This window comes from Mya arenaria, chromosome 5 (genome assembly GCF_026914265.1).
Source record: "Mya arenaria isolate MELC-2E11 chromosome 5, ASM2691426v1".
Classification (NCBI taxonomy): Eukaryota; Metazoa; Mollusca; class Bivalvia; order Myida; family Myidae; genus Mya; species Mya arenaria.
The window spans coordinates 64,587,836-64,605,223 of record NC_069126.1 but is presented as its reverse complement, the minus strand read 5'-3'; the positions used below and the strand labels follow the sequence as shown (position 1 = coordinate 64,605,223).

The 17,388-nt window shown below is 35.6% G+C and overlaps 2 protein-coding genes across 2 annotated transcripts; both read right to left on the bottom strand.

The window, feature by feature from the left end:
- Positions 1 to 626: 626 nt before the first annotated feature.
- On the bottom strand, positions 627 to 3,167 carry LOC128233710 (uncharacterized). Its single transcript, XM_052947523.1, has one exon. The coding sequence runs from the start codon at positions 3,117 to 3,119 to the stop codon at positions 789 to 791; it is 2,331 nt and encodes a 776-aa protein (XP_052803483.1). The 5' UTR covers positions 3,120 to 3,167; the 3' UTR covers positions 627 to 788.
- Positions 3,168 to 5,122: 1,955 nt separating this feature from the next.
- LOC128235882 (uncharacterized) lies at positions 5,123 to 17,180 on the bottom strand. The gene is made up of 13 exons (XM_052950669.1): positions 16,833 to 17,180; positions 12,505 to 12,613; positions 11,029 to 11,161; positions 9,216 to 9,441; positions 8,090 to 8,305; positions 7,897 to 7,971; positions 7,443 to 7,522; positions 7,033 to 7,120; positions 6,678 to 6,758; positions 6,269 to 6,403; positions 5,886 to 5,967; positions 5,559 to 5,632; positions 5,123 to 5,248 (listed from the first exon to the last, which is right to left on the bottom strand). The coding sequence occupies exons 1-13, from the start codon at positions 17,178 to 17,180 to the stop codon at positions 5,123 to 5,125; spliced, it is 1,773 nt and encodes a 590-aa protein (XP_052806629.1).
- Between the last annotated feature and the right edge of the window lie 208 nt (positions 17,181 to 17,388).

Here is a 17,388-nt window from a genome sequence, read left to right as displayed (position 1 = left end):
ACTTACTCAAAAATTTGCGAATTCAAAGACAAAAAATAACATAAAAACGGTCAATCTGTGAGTTTGCAGCTTTAGAACACTGTAAAAGGACTTGTGTTGGAACTGTATGAAAACAATAACTTTTTAGTTATTAAGATCAAAATTAATCAAAAGTGTATCCTATAAACGTGCAGAGCTGAAATGATTTAAATTTAACGAAGTTCTGAACAATCAGCACATTGTCTATGTACTGTTAAAGAAAAAATGGTCTTTCAAAATTTTAGTCAAACAATAACAATATTATTACACTCTATTTCATACAAAGTTTGTTGGCCAAAGATACAATCTATAATCTTAACATTTGATAGCACATGTACATTCAATATGTAATATGCAGTAGATGAGCTAATAATGTTAACAATGATAATCTAAGAAACAATTGGTATTATGTCAAAAAGGTTCTTTGATAGACAAATAGATGTATTCGGAAATGAAATATAGAGCAATCTCAGCTTTCAATGATCTGTCTATTAAGTTGTAGTGACAACACTTTGAATTTAGAGACTAGATGTAAAGTCAATGCTAATATTTTCTTAAACACTTTTTAACATTTGTTTCTTGTTCTTTGATAATTATTATCACTAAGATTCTTTATAAGATGATGTCCAGAGAGAAAGATGAACTAAAGCAGTAAGTCGACACTGGTTTGGTTGATCCTCCCTGCTGTCATGGTAATAATGTGCTGCTCTCTGAAGAGGATTGAGGAAAACACAAAGCAGATGTTCAAAAATATATATCAAATATTCACATTACTTAAGACCAGCTAAGGCAACTTGCAACTTTTTCAGGTAAACCTGTCGCTTCCTCTTATTCCACTCATGTAAAAAATACTGTAAATAGAAGCAAAAATGAGATTGATTCATCTGGCGGGCTGACTTTTTTATACACTGAATAAAGCTATTGAATTGCTCACAAATTTCAGAATTAATGCTTTCAAAGCCCTGAAGCCTTGATGAACGGAAAGCAACAGAACACTTGTGGGCATAGCCATGAAAGATGTCATGAAAAAATCTTACATTTCTGAAGTAACCACTCTCCCGATTTAAACAATACTCCTGAAGATTACATGCAAAGTCATAAAATACATCAGAAGGAGGTTTTACCAGGTGTGAATACAGTGAAGCTGCTGGGTCTTTTCTTCCTTCTGCCCTTGTCATATGGAAGCCATAGCAGTGACCATGGTCTGCACAAAACCATAAAAACAAAGTACTTGTTCCTGGAGCTGAGACATTTACCTTGGTGAAAAACTTGTTGCATCGCTCAAAGTCATGAGCAGCATCATCATGGTCAGCATTCTTTTTGTTGACATTTTCTTCATCAATTGTAAATTTCCTTATGTCCCTTACCTTCAAACCAGACTGATTGAAGTAGTATGCACGGCCATATTTCTCTGGATTATATGTACCTGGTTGTGGAATGGCTTCTTCTGAATCATTGCAACTAACATCTACTGACCTATTGCTAAGATATTGAAGGAAAAGTTTAATATCATCTGGAATAAGATTACCATTGCTTAACATAGACTCACCAATCAAATCATGGAGTTCAGGTGCATACTTTCTCATTTCAGTCATGCCAGAATTAAACCTAATGTTTAGTGCAGATTCACTATAATTACAATTATTAATTACCTGATCAAAGTCCTGACAATATCTTGCTGGCAAAAGACTTGTGACTGAAGCTGTTGTTGCCAACATCTTAAGAACAAAGGCATAAGCTGTCTTTTCTAAATCAGACATATTTGAATTGAAACGTTCAAAGGATGGTTTTACCGCGTCTGGCAGGACTAGCAACACTGCAGCAACTTTTTCAGAATCATCATCATTGCCAATTATTTCTCCTAATTGTTTCCTAGAAAGGTAATCTAAATTGGTTCGAATAGAAATCAAATCAGCTTTATTAATATCTCTTACATTTTGTAGGAAACATCTGTCCATGCGTCTATGTAATGTGCGTTGAACTGGAATTGAAGAATCTGGAATACTAATTTCTTCAAATGTGGCATGTCTGAATCCAACACCAACCCTAGTGCCATCACAACACAGTCTTTTTGGCTCAAAACCACATACCTCACAAGGCTGACGAAAGTCAATCTTCATATTGCTTGCCCAACTAAACCACCACCTAATAAAAACACTAGCGTCCATAAACTTTGCATTTGGGTGACGAAATTTGTAGATGGCATCCTTTACCTGGCAAAATCCCGAAAATGTGCATCCGGTATTACTCATAACCATTGAAACATACTCCCATCCAATTTCATCACCAGCTGCTGTTTCTGAAGAAAGCACATGAAGGCATTCATCCTTACCCTCTTGCCATGTTAACTTACATGGATTTACCAAACTACAACATAACCTACTATAAACCATACATTTGACCGGAGCTGTACCTGTATAAACAGTCAAAGGTACTGGACGCTCCTTCAAAGTCTTACCCTGATTGTTCTCATCTAGCCACCCAGCACCGCAATCACAATTACCTTCAGGAACAGATGGAGATAGCTCTACCCCATACACACATCCGTTTGCATCTCTCTCACGATCAGGAGTTGACCAGGTGTCACGATTGCAGGTATTAAGCATCAACTTACTGCTTCCTTGCTCACAGGGAAGATGATTGCTCTTTGCAGGAAAATTCCAAAGCCCGGTTTCTTCTTCAAAATAGTGTAAACTCCTACTACTACCACCACCACCACTATCACTTGGCCCAGTACTACTTTCAACTTCAAACGTTTCTAACCTTTCAACTTCATCACCATCATCAGTAAAATTTGCCACTGGAGTTATTGTAACCATGTCACAGTCTGAACTATCTCCATCACCAGCATCAACTCCATCCTCAAGAAGATCAAGCCAGTGCTCTGATTGTGATTTTAGAACAGACAGATGTTTACAAACCTTTGATGTGAGCAAGTTGCCGACATATTTCTTATGACCCTTTCCTGCCTTGCACTGGCCACTGTCACAAGTCACCATGTAGGTTCCCTTACTTTTATTAAAAGTTAACCTTACCATAACTGGCAAGCTGTCTTCACCAGCTAACACATAATACTTACGCAAATTCTTACCTTTGTACATTTCAACTAGCGAATTACCTACATACTGTAATCCTTGTTGAACAAAAATGTTTGGCCTGTCATTTCCCATTGCCTTGCCTGCATCTGGGAGATACGGAACAACCATCTCTTTCACAAACCTACAATGTATGCATGTAACACAATTACCCTGGATATCTAAAACTACACGGTCATTTTCCAATGAATTACAATCAGGGACATTCAATAGAGTTTTGTATATGCTGCAGGAACAGTAATAGTAGGAGCCCTGATTCTTGCTGATATTTAACTGTGTAAACAAAATCATTCACCTTAAAAGAACCATCAGTTTAAACAACAAATGATAGTGTCATCCTCATTTTGTGCTATGACAAATTTTCCTTGTTCAGACTTAATATTAAGACAATAATTTTCATAAACCGAGACACCCATCTCTGAGATTGAATTATGCTCAGATGTAGCTTCAAGTGTGTGTTCAAGAGCATTTGCTGTCACTGTCACTAATCTAAATCCTTTTCTGGTTCTTTTTGGAGCTGGTTCATGTTCAGATATAGTAGTAGTTTCTCCTGAATTCATTACAACAGACTCTGGGAAAAAAACTTCCTTATAAAATGAGAACAATGCATCAGTATTTCCTTCAAGATAAAGTGAAAGAGTTTTATTTCTCACAGAGGTTGCATGACAAGTTGTTTTTAACAAATTTGAATCAAACCTACATTTAACTGTAAAATACTTTAAATCATTCAGTGCCCTTATGTCACCTGCCATGCAATTTAGAAATACTGATTGCTTTTCAAGAGTACTCAACACCTGTGTTGGCAGTTGCATCATGCATCGTGAATCTGGAAAAGAAACTGGAAGAGACCTATTAAGACGAAAGTCTACTATTAATTTTTCTATATTTCTTACAGAAAGAGAATTGCTAAGAAATGTCTTATCTTCATTTACTAATGAAACATTATTTTTGAATGGAATAAGACAAACAGTATGTCCAAAAAGACACATTTCTTCGGTAGACGGTAAGTTTGATAAGTCTGCAATACAAGGTAATATACTTTTGACATTCCTTTGAAATATTGTACCAGGGCGGTCTCTGATGTTATCACGTTTATTATTGATCAAATGCCTTTTCTTAATATCCTCAGACGTCAATACACTATGAAGGATTGTACTTTGCTCAGTCAGTCCATACTGCTGTTGGAGTTCAAAAAGAAACCTTTGTTCCAAAAAGCCATCAAAAACCCCAGATTCAATGTAGCGAACATAATGAACAACAACATCATCAATACTGCATTTGAAAACAGTACAAGCAAATGTTCCCTGAGTGCATTTGTCATATGATGCTAAATTGGCTGCTACTGTTTCAGGCTTTAAAATACTCTGCCTCTTTGACGTAAGCATTTCATTTTGAACCATTATCTCTAAAATTTTCTTTATAAAGATAATTGCAGGGGAGCATCTATCAAGATTATCAATTAAAGTTTTGAACCATTCACACTTATATCGACTTGGTTCTGAATCAAGCTTTCTTTTCAAACTAGACCTTAATAAAGTACCACTATAAAAGTCTGATATTAATTCTGGTCTTTCTGTTTCAATAAAGTCGTATCTCAATTGTTTATCATTTTCCAAAACAGAATCAGAGTGGGCAGAGGAGGTAGAAGGTCCTTGATCATTACCCCCTTTATTCTTGCACATGGACCTGTCTTCAACACAAAGTAACTTATTTATAAGTGTATTTCTATTAAGCATTTTATAATCAAGTTGTCCTGACCTTACTTTTTCCATGTTTTGTAAATGGTCAGCTACAGTATATGGTCCAGAGGCTGGAAGGTCACAGGACTCACCATTGAAGAAAGGGATATAAGAGTCATTGACAAAGGTTTTTCTTCTTCAGAAAATAAAGAATGTTATAGAAAAAAACAATCAATTGACACATGTTATTTATATGTATCATGAAAAAATTAAAAGGGGTAAGAAAATAATTCTTATATACATATAATGCATAATTTTGTAATCCATATCTCAGTTCAAGTGTTTTACCAAATTAATGGGGCATGAGAGTAAATCTGTTGTGTCATGGAGCTGACCCTCTGGTAGTGTTGACAACCAATCCTCAATGCTGATGAAGGTTTCTGCTACTCTAGTAGTCTAATAAATAGGAATGCAAGTAAATAGAATGTAACTTGATAAAACATGTAAAATTGTAACAATAACAAAATGATCTTCAATAAACATAGTAAATCATCATATTTCACACATATTTTTAGTGAATATATTATTCTAAAAACCTTAAACCACTTCTTAACATATTAAATAAATTAATCGTTTTTATGATTACATTTTTAAGACAAATGTTCTCAAGACTTTGTTTGAATTGAATATTGACTAAGTTTATGATTATAATGATAATTATTACTGTTGCCCTTTAATAAGTATAATGAAAGTGAATACTATTTACCGGTCCAGGGTTCTGCTCAACATCATTGGCCAACAATAACCTCCTTCTTGTAGTATCCACGTTCTGTTGAAAGTCTGTAAAGATTTTCATGCTTTTAACATTAACAGTTTAAACATTTTAAAAATAAGCTTGTAATACCATAAATCTGAAATGAATACATTGCCTACAAATGCTTAATACTGTAAACTAAAAAATAATAAAATAAAGAGTTATCTTCTGAATACTTCCAATGTCATACAAAGCAAACTTAGTCACAACAATCATGTCGAACATTTAAATGCACTGATTTCTTTGTAAATACGTACCCTTCTGTTATTTTTTTCTTACCTTTCTTGGGGGGATTGAGATTTACTTGACGGTCTTCCTTATCCTCAAAGATTGCCTCTGGTGCCTGTTTCCTTGGAGAATCCTGAGTCAACAAAGAGTATAATTTAAACAAGTAATAAATAATATTCTTCAAGAGTAAGAACTGTCTACAGATATTTGATCTTAATATGTTTTACATATCTTTTACAATTATATAGAATTATATTATTTTTTTCTACATCACCAAATTCTGCTACCTCAAAACTCCTTTATTATTTCTTTTATATCATTTATTTTAAACATGTCTCTACAAAAAAATACCAGTCACTCTCTCAATAATCAACGAGATCAGACTATTTGTGACTTTTGATCAAAAAGATGTTTCATTTCCTAATCTCATTTACCTTTGATTTAACATCCATCTGAATATACGTTGAAATGGTCCTTCCATGAACATGACGTTTGTGTATATGATCTAGGAGAAAATCGTCCCTAGAACATCTAACCTTGCAGTCAGGACAGTTCAACCAATGTTGATGCTAAAAATGTTGAAGTTAAAGTAAAAAAGTAACCATTGGGCATAACTATTCAAAACAGTTATAAAAGTTGAAACAACTATGCGTTACCATGATTTCCCTATTGTGTAGTAACACACCTTAAATGAGATATTATGAGAATATTGACAATCACATGTAAGCAATTTCACCATGAAATGATTTATGACAAATAAATTATTTGTCATAAATCATTTGAAATAATAAAAGTTAAATTTATTTTTAATACAGTTAAATAATTGATTTGAATTTTTAATACCTTGTTCGCACATCTTTTTGGCTTAGGCAATGGTGGGTTTTTTCTCCCGACTTTCTTTCCTGCTGTCACAGCTTTCAGTTTCTGAAATGTAAAATTAATTGAAAATACTACTTAAACCATCTTTTTATATACATGTGAAAATATCTCTATAGACATTTTCTTCATTCATGCTTGACCAAAGCCTTCAATTAAAGTATTGTAATATCTTAACTAACAAAATATGAATGATACAATGAAGTAATTATAACATCTACAGTGTACTCCTTTCATCATACATAACAATTGTCTTGAATTAAACAACACTCATGCATTTTTGTTTGCAATGTTAATGTACCAAGGTCGTCATATTATATACCAAGGGTAAGCCATGTATGTTCCTAGCTGGAAGGCAAACTGCAACATCCCACAGAAGCAGATGAACATGGTCACTGGTGTCAATAATACTGCAATATAAAAATGCATAATAATACATAATAATATAATCTGTTATTTACTTTTCTTTTTTTTTCATGAATGAAAATAAATTTTAACCCAGAATTAACAACAGACAAGACAATCTTCTATTTGTAGCATAGGTTATCATTTCCTATTTAATCTAAAGAAGAATATATAAAAAGAACCCATTTAACTTTACACATTTTTTGTACATTACGTTAATCAGAAATAAGCAAAAGAAACCAGTGGTTTAGTATGTATTATATGTCTGTGTGTACAAGTGTGACAATATCATGTAGCCATGAAATAAAGAATAAAAATTATGACAACCTTGTCTTCCCACGCTTCCTTTCCTGCACCTTCATCTTCTTTCGGCCTTTTCTCTCTGGGGTTTCCCGTCTCTTTTGAACCTGGAAAAGAATTAATTAAAAATACCATATAATATTGAAATTACTATTACACTTGTTCATACAGTACACATTTCTTACGCAGTTTTGTTAAAAGCTTTAAACTGTGGCATATACCAATTCATGGTTCTGCAACATTGAAAACCAAAACTGCCTAGCTTCAAAGAGATGGAAGTCAATGATTGTACTCATAAGATTCTTATTATCAATAACTTAGTATAGTTTCAAATACCCCTGAGCATATATTAAATCATCTGATCAGCGATGAATGCTTTTTTTTTAAAGCTGCTTATGCATTTAAATGTGTCTGATGTTCATCGAAAAATAATATATTAAATACCGATACATTGTGAAAATCATAGCGCAAGAAATTGAACCTTTTCCTTCTTTTCCGGAAGTTTAATGCGAATAGGCACGTTCTTCAGATCTTCTTCATGAATCTGTGCCATCATCTGAATCATAATCATATTGTATTGTACCTGAGCCACAACATGAAACCAACTTAAATCTACATCACAGAGGTAATATGTCAAATGCGTACAACAAATATAAAATATCAGTTTTATTAACCTGCTGCACTACAGTGGCATACGACCGCTGTTCCATAGTTTTTACTGGTGGTACGGTTGCATCCTCCTCCTCAGCTGCTGACGGCTCTATCTCTTGTAGTTCTGGCCACTCTTCTTCATCTACTTCATCATACAACCAATGGGAGTCAGCATGAAGATCTTGCAGGCACCGTCTTGCTCCATATCTGTTAAGATGCAGTCCATCCTTGGCCAGAACCTAGATTATTAACAATGTATAAACATGTAAAAAAGGAGATGCATCGGCAGAAAAGAGCTTTTATCCCAGTTGTAAATATTTACTCAACATGCCTTTAAGGCGGTATACTTTATATGATTAACATATTAGTAGGCCACGATTAATATTGAAACCTGTCTCATGCTACTTTATAAAAGAATTATTTAATTAATGAAATACATAGATATATATATATATAATAAATTAAAGCAAAATAATATCTGAATGGATTAGAATACATGTACTAGCTATAATTTCAAATGCATTTACACATCACACATTTCTAAACTGGGTGATTGTCTGGTAAGTGCAGTGGTTAGCACACTCACTCCTTAGCAAGGCTACCTGGGTTGAATTCCTGGCCTGGGCACAAGTGAGTTTGGGATTTTTGGTTACCATGCCAGACAAGTGGCTTTTCTCTTGTAACCCCACAATACAAAAACTCACTTTTGCGCAAAATTGTGCCAATAAGAGTAACTTTACAATTAACTTTTTTCACAGTGGTTGTAAAATTAATAAAGTTTAAACCAAACTAGGTCAGAGTTAACCTGTTCTGGATTTAAGAAACTCGGAAAAAGGTCTCAGATATAATGAACTAGAACAGTATTTTGGAATTGACAAAAAAATTCTAGTCATTACTATCTGATCAAATACACATTCAAAATATGTTAATTTTGGCCATTTATCAGACCATCATAAAACAGATCTATATAAGCAGACATTTTAACTTTGACCTGAAAAACTGATAACTGACTGGCATCTGATTTGACATTCCACGGCAAGATCTACATAAACACATAATAAAAGGTCCATTCAGATAGCTATAAATTTTAAATTATTTAAAGTAATAAATTATTTTTTGTTATTGGCGTTGGGGATTGGAGTATCTTACCTCTGTTGAGCAGTCATACTGAAAAAACCTCACATAGGGTATATGTAATGCAACATCTTGCAGTGCTTGGTTGGCGCGCATCACCCAATGTTGGCATGCTCTCAACATCTTCAAGGACAAGAAACCGCGTCCGCTAAAGTCTGGCGCCCTCGGCAAGATTGAGCACAGAACAATCTCTGCTCCAGGAGCTGTCTCTCTGAGAACATCTACAACCTCTGAAGCATTCCTGAATCCAAAAATGGTCTGTTTCATTGGAAAAAAATCAGTATTTTATTACGATTCTTGATGAAGTGTCAAAACTTAGGTTTAATACAAATGCTTTTATCTGTTTTATTCTTAGCTTCAAAATAAAAAAAGAAAGTACTGGCTGTGTTGAGTTTGAAAAATATGTATAATTGCTCTTTCTGTTCATTATCACTTGAAAGTAGTGATGTTGATGACAATGATGTAAACAAAATTCAATGTCAGCACACAATAAATAGAGAGTTGAAGACAAAATGATCTTTTTCAAAGAAAGATGGTCAGAAGTCTTCTGGGGAATGTGTTACTTATCATGCATTTGTTAAAATAGATTTTTTTTCCTGGATCAGACATCACGAAAGTTCAGAAAAAGTCTCGGTCATTCGAACCCACAGCCTCTGATATTTTGTCGGTCCGATAGAAAATTTGCTGGTCCTACAATTTTTGTTTGATAACTTGCTTTATCAAAGCCTTTGTTGCTAATTTTACAATTACAAGAAATAAAAATGTATTAAGATATTAACCAGTAAATCTTTATCACAAATAACTAATATTTCAGGTTGCCATATTTTGACAGACACTCGCACTTAATCGTAATGAAAATTCCGACTGGGCGATTTTTTGGCAATTTGTATTCTTTGGACCATACCAGTACGGTTTTCGTTATCAAATAGCATGTTCCAAAGGATTATGGATAAGATTATTGTTTGAAACATTTGGAACTATCATTTAAAGCATTCCAATGTTTATGACAAAAGTTTATCATTTTAGCGTTTCAAAACATCGCGCGATATATACACAGTAGTAAACATTATTTTGTAATGTATTGCAAAGGGAGGCAAATGCTGCATGGTGTTTGATTTAATGCGGTATGCATTCCGACTTTTACACTATCGGAAAACGACATCGGATTCGAAAACAAATGGTTATTTGATAATTTCATTAAAAAAAAACGATTTTCTGTTAAACAAAATAAATTATTCTTACTTTAAATCCGTGTTTTATAATTGATAAAGATTAAATCTTCATTATTTTTTTTATTTACACCTCGCCGTGAATACTGTCGATCAGACGGACTGACCCCATCACAAATTTAGTCGGACCGAGTCAAAATTTACCAGTCAGGAACGTCGGACAGACAGTTTTCCCGATGTCTGCTGGATTACCTGCAAGGCTAGTGCCTCAGTGAATCGTTCCTATTTGAAAGGCAGAAGGAGCCAATTGACTCAACTACCGTACCATGCATGCATTCAACCATGTCAACTCCATCAAGTAGTGAATAATTGCATGACTATTATCGATCATGTCATTGATAACATTTCCGGGGCTATAATCACGTTTGATGAGTATGGCCCTAGTGCGCAGGTATTACCAATTGGACAACGCAAACTGTTACTATATATAGTAACATATGTTTAAAGATAATATATGGTGTTGCAGAAACGCGTTTACATACGTGTCAAATTAGAAAGTACTAAATTTAAAAATAAGAGTTTCAAAACTTATTACAGCAATTCACATATTCAATAATGAATATTTTATAAAATCCTTTTAAATCATCTAAACTATGCACCTGTAGAAATCCTCGATTGTACAAAATACATCATTGGAACCAAGGTGGAGGTATATACTCCTGAAATGCTGATGTTCCACCTCTTCCCGAACTCGGCAGCGGAAGTTCTTCCTGTCTTTTACGTAACGAGCACCTTCAAACAAGTGAAAAATACATAGATATTAATTTTAGCATAGATAGCGATTTGTTCTTAACATCATTCATAAAGTACTGTGAGCATTTCTAGTGATATTAAAAAGCATTGGCAGCTTTTTTATGCATAGCAGTTACATTCTTTGTAATAGTAGTTTTGTGAAACTTGCCCAGTTGGGCAATTTGCTTTTAGAATTTAATTGCCTGAAACCATTGTAACTTGCCGTTATATAATTAAGTTAAAAAAAAAATTGCTTCATGCCTCAAGTGTGGCAACTTGTGAACGTCACTGATCTCACGCTTACATATTTAATCTATTCTTAAAGATATGGTTCCTTTAACAAATGCAGTTTTATTTGATTGCACCACCATTTCATACAGGTGTCACAGTCTATTGGCTTGCTACGATGGCTGGAATCGTCTCTTCCTTTATTTAGCCTTTAAGCCCCTCAGTGCCAAGTGAATTCTGTGGTTTTGTTTTTTTCGCGCTGAAAACTGGGGAATGGGCCTTCCATTTGGCAGAAATTTTACCAGCAGTTTGTTCCCACATGGTAGCAAATTTACTTGGAATTGACTGGACAGGTCAAAGTTCCTGCTATTCGATGGACTGAGGGGGGGGGGGCATGGTTACAATTGACTGGTGCATTATATCTCTCCTTGGCACAACATTACCTTTAAGTGTGGTCTTGTGTTGTTAGGGAAACCATGAGTACCCGGGGGAAACCCACTTGAACGACCTGGTACAGTCAGGCAACAAGTTCACCAATGTTAACGACTTAGATAGTACTATTGTGTGTAACACTTTGTGGCCTAGATGTCCGCCTATGGAGCGGGAGGTTGTGGGTTTGATTCCTGGCCGCGTCATACCAGACGTTAAAAGTTGGTATAAGTAGTTCCCTTGCCTGGCACTCGGCAATTAAAGACATTATAAGTGGTGTACTCAATTCTGGTTAAACTTAGGAAAGTTGTAGCCGGTGTATCGGTGCTTTACACCGAGCACGTAAAAGAACCAAAGGGTCCTTTCCAAAAAGCTAGGGTATCGCACACAGATTTCCTTGTATCCCGCCACTGTCTCTTCCGCGTGCTGTCCCTTCAGCAAAAACAAAGGACCCAATTGGAAATAAGTGCTTGCACTTTCACAGGTTATCCTTGACCACAAGGATACAAACATACATACATCTGGAACGGCTGCAGTTTTGTACTCAAAAACCTTCTTTTTACAGTTACTATGATTGACATAATCAGTATAAGATCTGAAAGATATAGTACTCATGAATCAAAACAAATTTATGTCGTAAAAATTAAGGTTTTTATCCAATTCAAATATTGTATAATGAAACTTACCTGAGACGGCCAGGAATGAAATATTCACGTTGACAGACCGAGTGTTGCTCGAATCTCGGAGTCTGTAGACATTGGAGTCACCAGCCACCAAAACACCTTCCATGATAAGCTTAAAATAAACTAAACAGCAATTTTGCAAAGTGTACGGATATAATTTGATTTTAAAATCAACATAAAGCACGCGGAGAAATTCAAAAATCTAGATTCGATCGCGAAAATACAAGACTTTTAGTACTGAAGTTGACAGGCTTCAAAAAAGGAGCGCGTTACAAAACTTTTAATGCGTAACGAAGAATTAAATATTTATAAAGATCAATCGGCAATCGAAACGTTATGACAAGAACAAGCAGAGCGCTTTGAAAACAGTCTTTTTGCAATGTTGAGAAAAATTTGGGGTTTTCCTCTGGAACATTCGAGAGAATGCACCGCATCCGTTTCTGATTACCTTGACCTTATCTAAATCATATGACCGATCATGTGATTTCTTTATTATAGTGCTATTTTTAGCATTACCAACGCGAACCAAACGGCCTCTGACTTTGTTACTTAAGTATCTTGTGTGATGGATTTACGTCACCAAGACAATATGCGCAATGATCACCGGTTTATGATGGATATAAATCATCCGGGTAACTTAGTTACATGTATAAGACAAAATACATTATCGAAATTCTACAGTCGTAAGCATTACAAAGTTTATATCAATAAGTTGCCAAATTGTCCAATTTGTTTTCAGTTGGCACATTGCCAGGGCGGAAATGACCCTGCGCATACAGTAAGGAACGGGTTGTTTGCGCAGCTTGAAGCTATGGGGAACAAAACAAGCAATTTGTCGGCAGGGCCAGGCTTATCAGATCTAGCTCTATCTTTACAAACAATTAATCAGACCATGCAGTCGATGCGTTCTGACCTAGATAATTTGAAAAGGCCGGTCGAAGAAACAGTCCCACAACAAGCAAAGCGGCCGCGCTTATCAGCGGATGACTATGAGTCAGACAAATCAGGAGACATTGATTCTTTCATGGCTAAAAACCAGGCGGGACAATAGGCACCCAACGGGGACGAGTGGTCCGATTTGTCGACTTTTTTTAGGACAGTGTTGAAACTGGCGAAGATATTATTTCTGGTTTAGCGGATGTCACTAACAAGGTTTTAAGATTAAAACCTAAGGAATAAAAATTAAAACAATTAAATGAAAAACATCGTAGACCAAAAAAAATTGATAATCTCCAAGTTCCAAAAGTTGACGAGACTATTTGGAACCAACTTAGACGAGAAACGAAAGCGTATGACTTTGCAATGCAGAAAACACAAGGATATATTTGCCAAGCAATCGTGCCGGTTTTGAAACTACTTCAAAACATCAAACAAAACGGACCTCGCCAAGAAATCGGGGAACTGGCAAATGACACATTCAAAATGTTAACACAAGCTGTGGTGCAGTCAAATGAAGGCAGGATGGAGAAAATCAAAAAGGATTTACAACCTGCATATCGGCCATTGTGCTCAAACGTGTCTTCGACAACATTTCTTTTCGGCGACAAATTAAATGACAAAATCAAACAATTGAAAGAAGCCACCGTCACAAACCAATCACAGAGAAAGCCTTTATTAGCGCGACGGTGAGGGGCGTCCAGGTACAATCCACGGGATTACGTCAACAGCGCGAGCTACAACAACTCCAACTTCAAGACAAATTCGACGAACATCCCGAGAAACAGCCGCTCTTTCCATCGAAACCAGTTTGTTTTTTTAAAAAGGGGGAAATCGGTGAAAAAATCTTAAATGTAAGTAATGAAATTCAAATACGCCTTTACAATACTCCAGGCAATTTTTCGGCAGGAAAGACAGCTCAAAGAATTGCATTGTGGGAATCCATCACAAGTGATACATGGGTATTAAACACAATACGTGGATGTAGTGTCGAACTTACGGAAACCCCTTAACAAATTTTTGTACCAAAACCTTTTAATTTTGATGTTGAGGATTCTCAAAAAATTGAGGCAAAACTTGAACGTTTTTTTTTTACAAAGTGGTATAATATAATGGGCTCCAGACGATTCAGTTAACGAATTTATCTCAAATATATTTATTCGACATAAAAAAGACGGTCGTGTAAGAATTATTCTAAATTTAAAATCGTTTAATGAAACATATGTGGAGAAAACACATTTTAAAATGGAATCTCTTCGCCAAGCTATCAATGCAATGAGGAAAGACTGTTATCTTGCATCATCTGATATATCAGACGCTTATAACTCGATTATGAAAAGAGAACAGGATCGTCGTTATTTTAGATTTATGTTCGATGGTGTGAAATATCAAATTTACGCTTAAGTCATGGGTTACAGTTGCAGCCCAAAAATTTGGACAAAGTGCATGAAACCGGTGTTCGCATACTTACGGTCATTAGGACATATTAGCGTATACTTCATTGACGATTCGTGTTTATTAGGTGATACATTCAATTCATATTTAAACAATGTTAGAGATACGATTCACCTTCTGGATCAACTGGGACTTACGGTAAATGTAGGAAAATCAGTTTTAGTCCCGTGCCAAAAAATAACTTTTCTAGGTTTCATTTTGTGTTCAACTTCGATGACTATTCGGTTGACACATGAAAAATGCCAGGACATTTTGCAATTATGTAAAGAAATGATTCAGAAAAAACGAACAAGTATTCGTGATTTTGCAAAAATGATAGGGAAATTAATCGCCGCAGAGCCAGGGGTGACGCATGCACCTTTACACATAAGACCCATGGAAAAAGTAAAAGAAAAACAATTACGTATTAACCGTGGAAATTTTGACGGTTTTATGAACGTACCACGATCACTTGACACTGACATTGTTATTTTTTCTGATGCTTCTCAAGACGTGTATGGAGCATATGACCAAACAAATAACTCGCGAACAAATGGTTATTGGTCACCACAAGAAAAAGAGTTGCATATAAACGTTTTAGAATTGAAGGCGTGTGACATTGCAATACGTACGTTTTGTAAAAATACGAGCCATGTACATGTTAGAATATATACGGACAATACCACATGTTGCTCATATCTAAACAGATATGGGGGAAAGATAACCTCATAAGATGAAATTGCGCGACGGTTTTGGTTTTGGTGCATTACTAGAAGTATTCAAGTGTCGACTTCCCACATTGCAGGGGTAGACAATAAGCAAGCAGATAAACTGAGTAGATCACAAAACGATGACACGGAATGGTCGCTTGAGTCATCCATTTTCAAAACTTTAATGAACATATATCCGAACATATCTATAGATTTATTTGCATCAAAATTAAATGCAAAACTGAAACAACTTGTCAGTCGCTTTCCTGATACAGATTGCATAGGCTAAGACGCGTTTTCATTGCGATAGACAGGGCAACTATATTACATATTTGCTCCTTTCAATTTACTGACTCGTATCCTGCAAAAAATCGAAAGGGACCGCACAGAAGCGATAATAATAGTTCCAATTTGGCCGATTCAGGTGTGGTGGCCAATGTTGTTAAAGCTGATCAAAGGACCGGGATTGATATAAGCTCCTACCAGAGGCGTGTTAAAACTCGAACACAAACCACACAACAAAGCATCCATTGACGAAGATGTGGTTGATTGTTTTGAATATATCAGGACGTTTTTGCGACAGCGAGGATTACCGGAAAACGCTCAAACGATCATTATTAAGTCCTGGAGGAATAGCACAAGAAAACATCACCCACATCCACCCGAATAATATCATGATTTCTTTCCAAATGTTTTCGAAAATTTGTCTTTGACATATTTTCGTCTTTAAAATATGACATTCGGAGCTCCTCGGCCATTTTATCGAAAACAACCTCGGATGTATTTGGACGGTTTACATACTCAAAAAGTGGTACGTTTAAGTCCGCTGCAAGTAGATCGCGTAGTAATTTTATTTAGCAGTTAAACTTTGTGACTTAACTCTTGGGATTCTTAATTATGTTTGCAATAATACAATTCATTGGCAATCAATTTAAACTTAGATCAATAAATACAACTCTAAAACATTACATTTAATTAATGATATAATTTAAAATTTTACGAACTACTTCAACTGATGTACCTGCATACATCCGAGGTTGTTTTTGAAAAAAATGGCCGAGGAGTTCCGAATGTAAAATATGAATGTATTTGATTCGCTGAATACTGCGTCCGGAATCTGTGTGAGCCCTGACGGAGTTTTGTGTCGGATGAAATTAAGATCAACCTTCGCCTTACCTTCTCCGAAGGTAAGTCTAGCTTAATCATACAAATAAATATCATTATACAAGAGAAGTGAATACTGCTAAATACCTTCCGCATGTTTAATTCGGTGGTCAGAATGCTGTGTGCGATTCCATAGCTGACAGTGGCAGCCTCTGACAGCTCCCGTACAGTCATTCTGCAATCCGCTTCCAGTTTCTCATCAATTGACGTCACAGCTGACGGTCCGATTGTTGACTTCCGTCCACGACCTGCATCATCTTCAAGGGACTGTCGGCCATCAGAATAGCGTCGATGCCACTTGAAAACCAGTGCACGGCAAACGCAGCTGTCTCCCCGTGTCAGCTTTAGTAGCTTATACGTTTCGGATGGTGTTTTCCCTATTTCTTTGCAAAACTTAATGTTTGCGCGAATTTCCAAACTTTCTTGTGACGACATATCGACATTCATAGCATGCTTGACTGTTATAGAGCAAACGTTGTTTATTTCAAAATGCAACGGCCGATTGACGTCATATTTTCAGGTGACGTCGCACAAACGTCGTCAAACAGAATCGCCGATTTTTTTAAGAATTTCTGCAGCTTATATTTATTTTATTAAGTTTTTAATTCAGCATACATACGACAAAACGTCACCTGGACCGGTA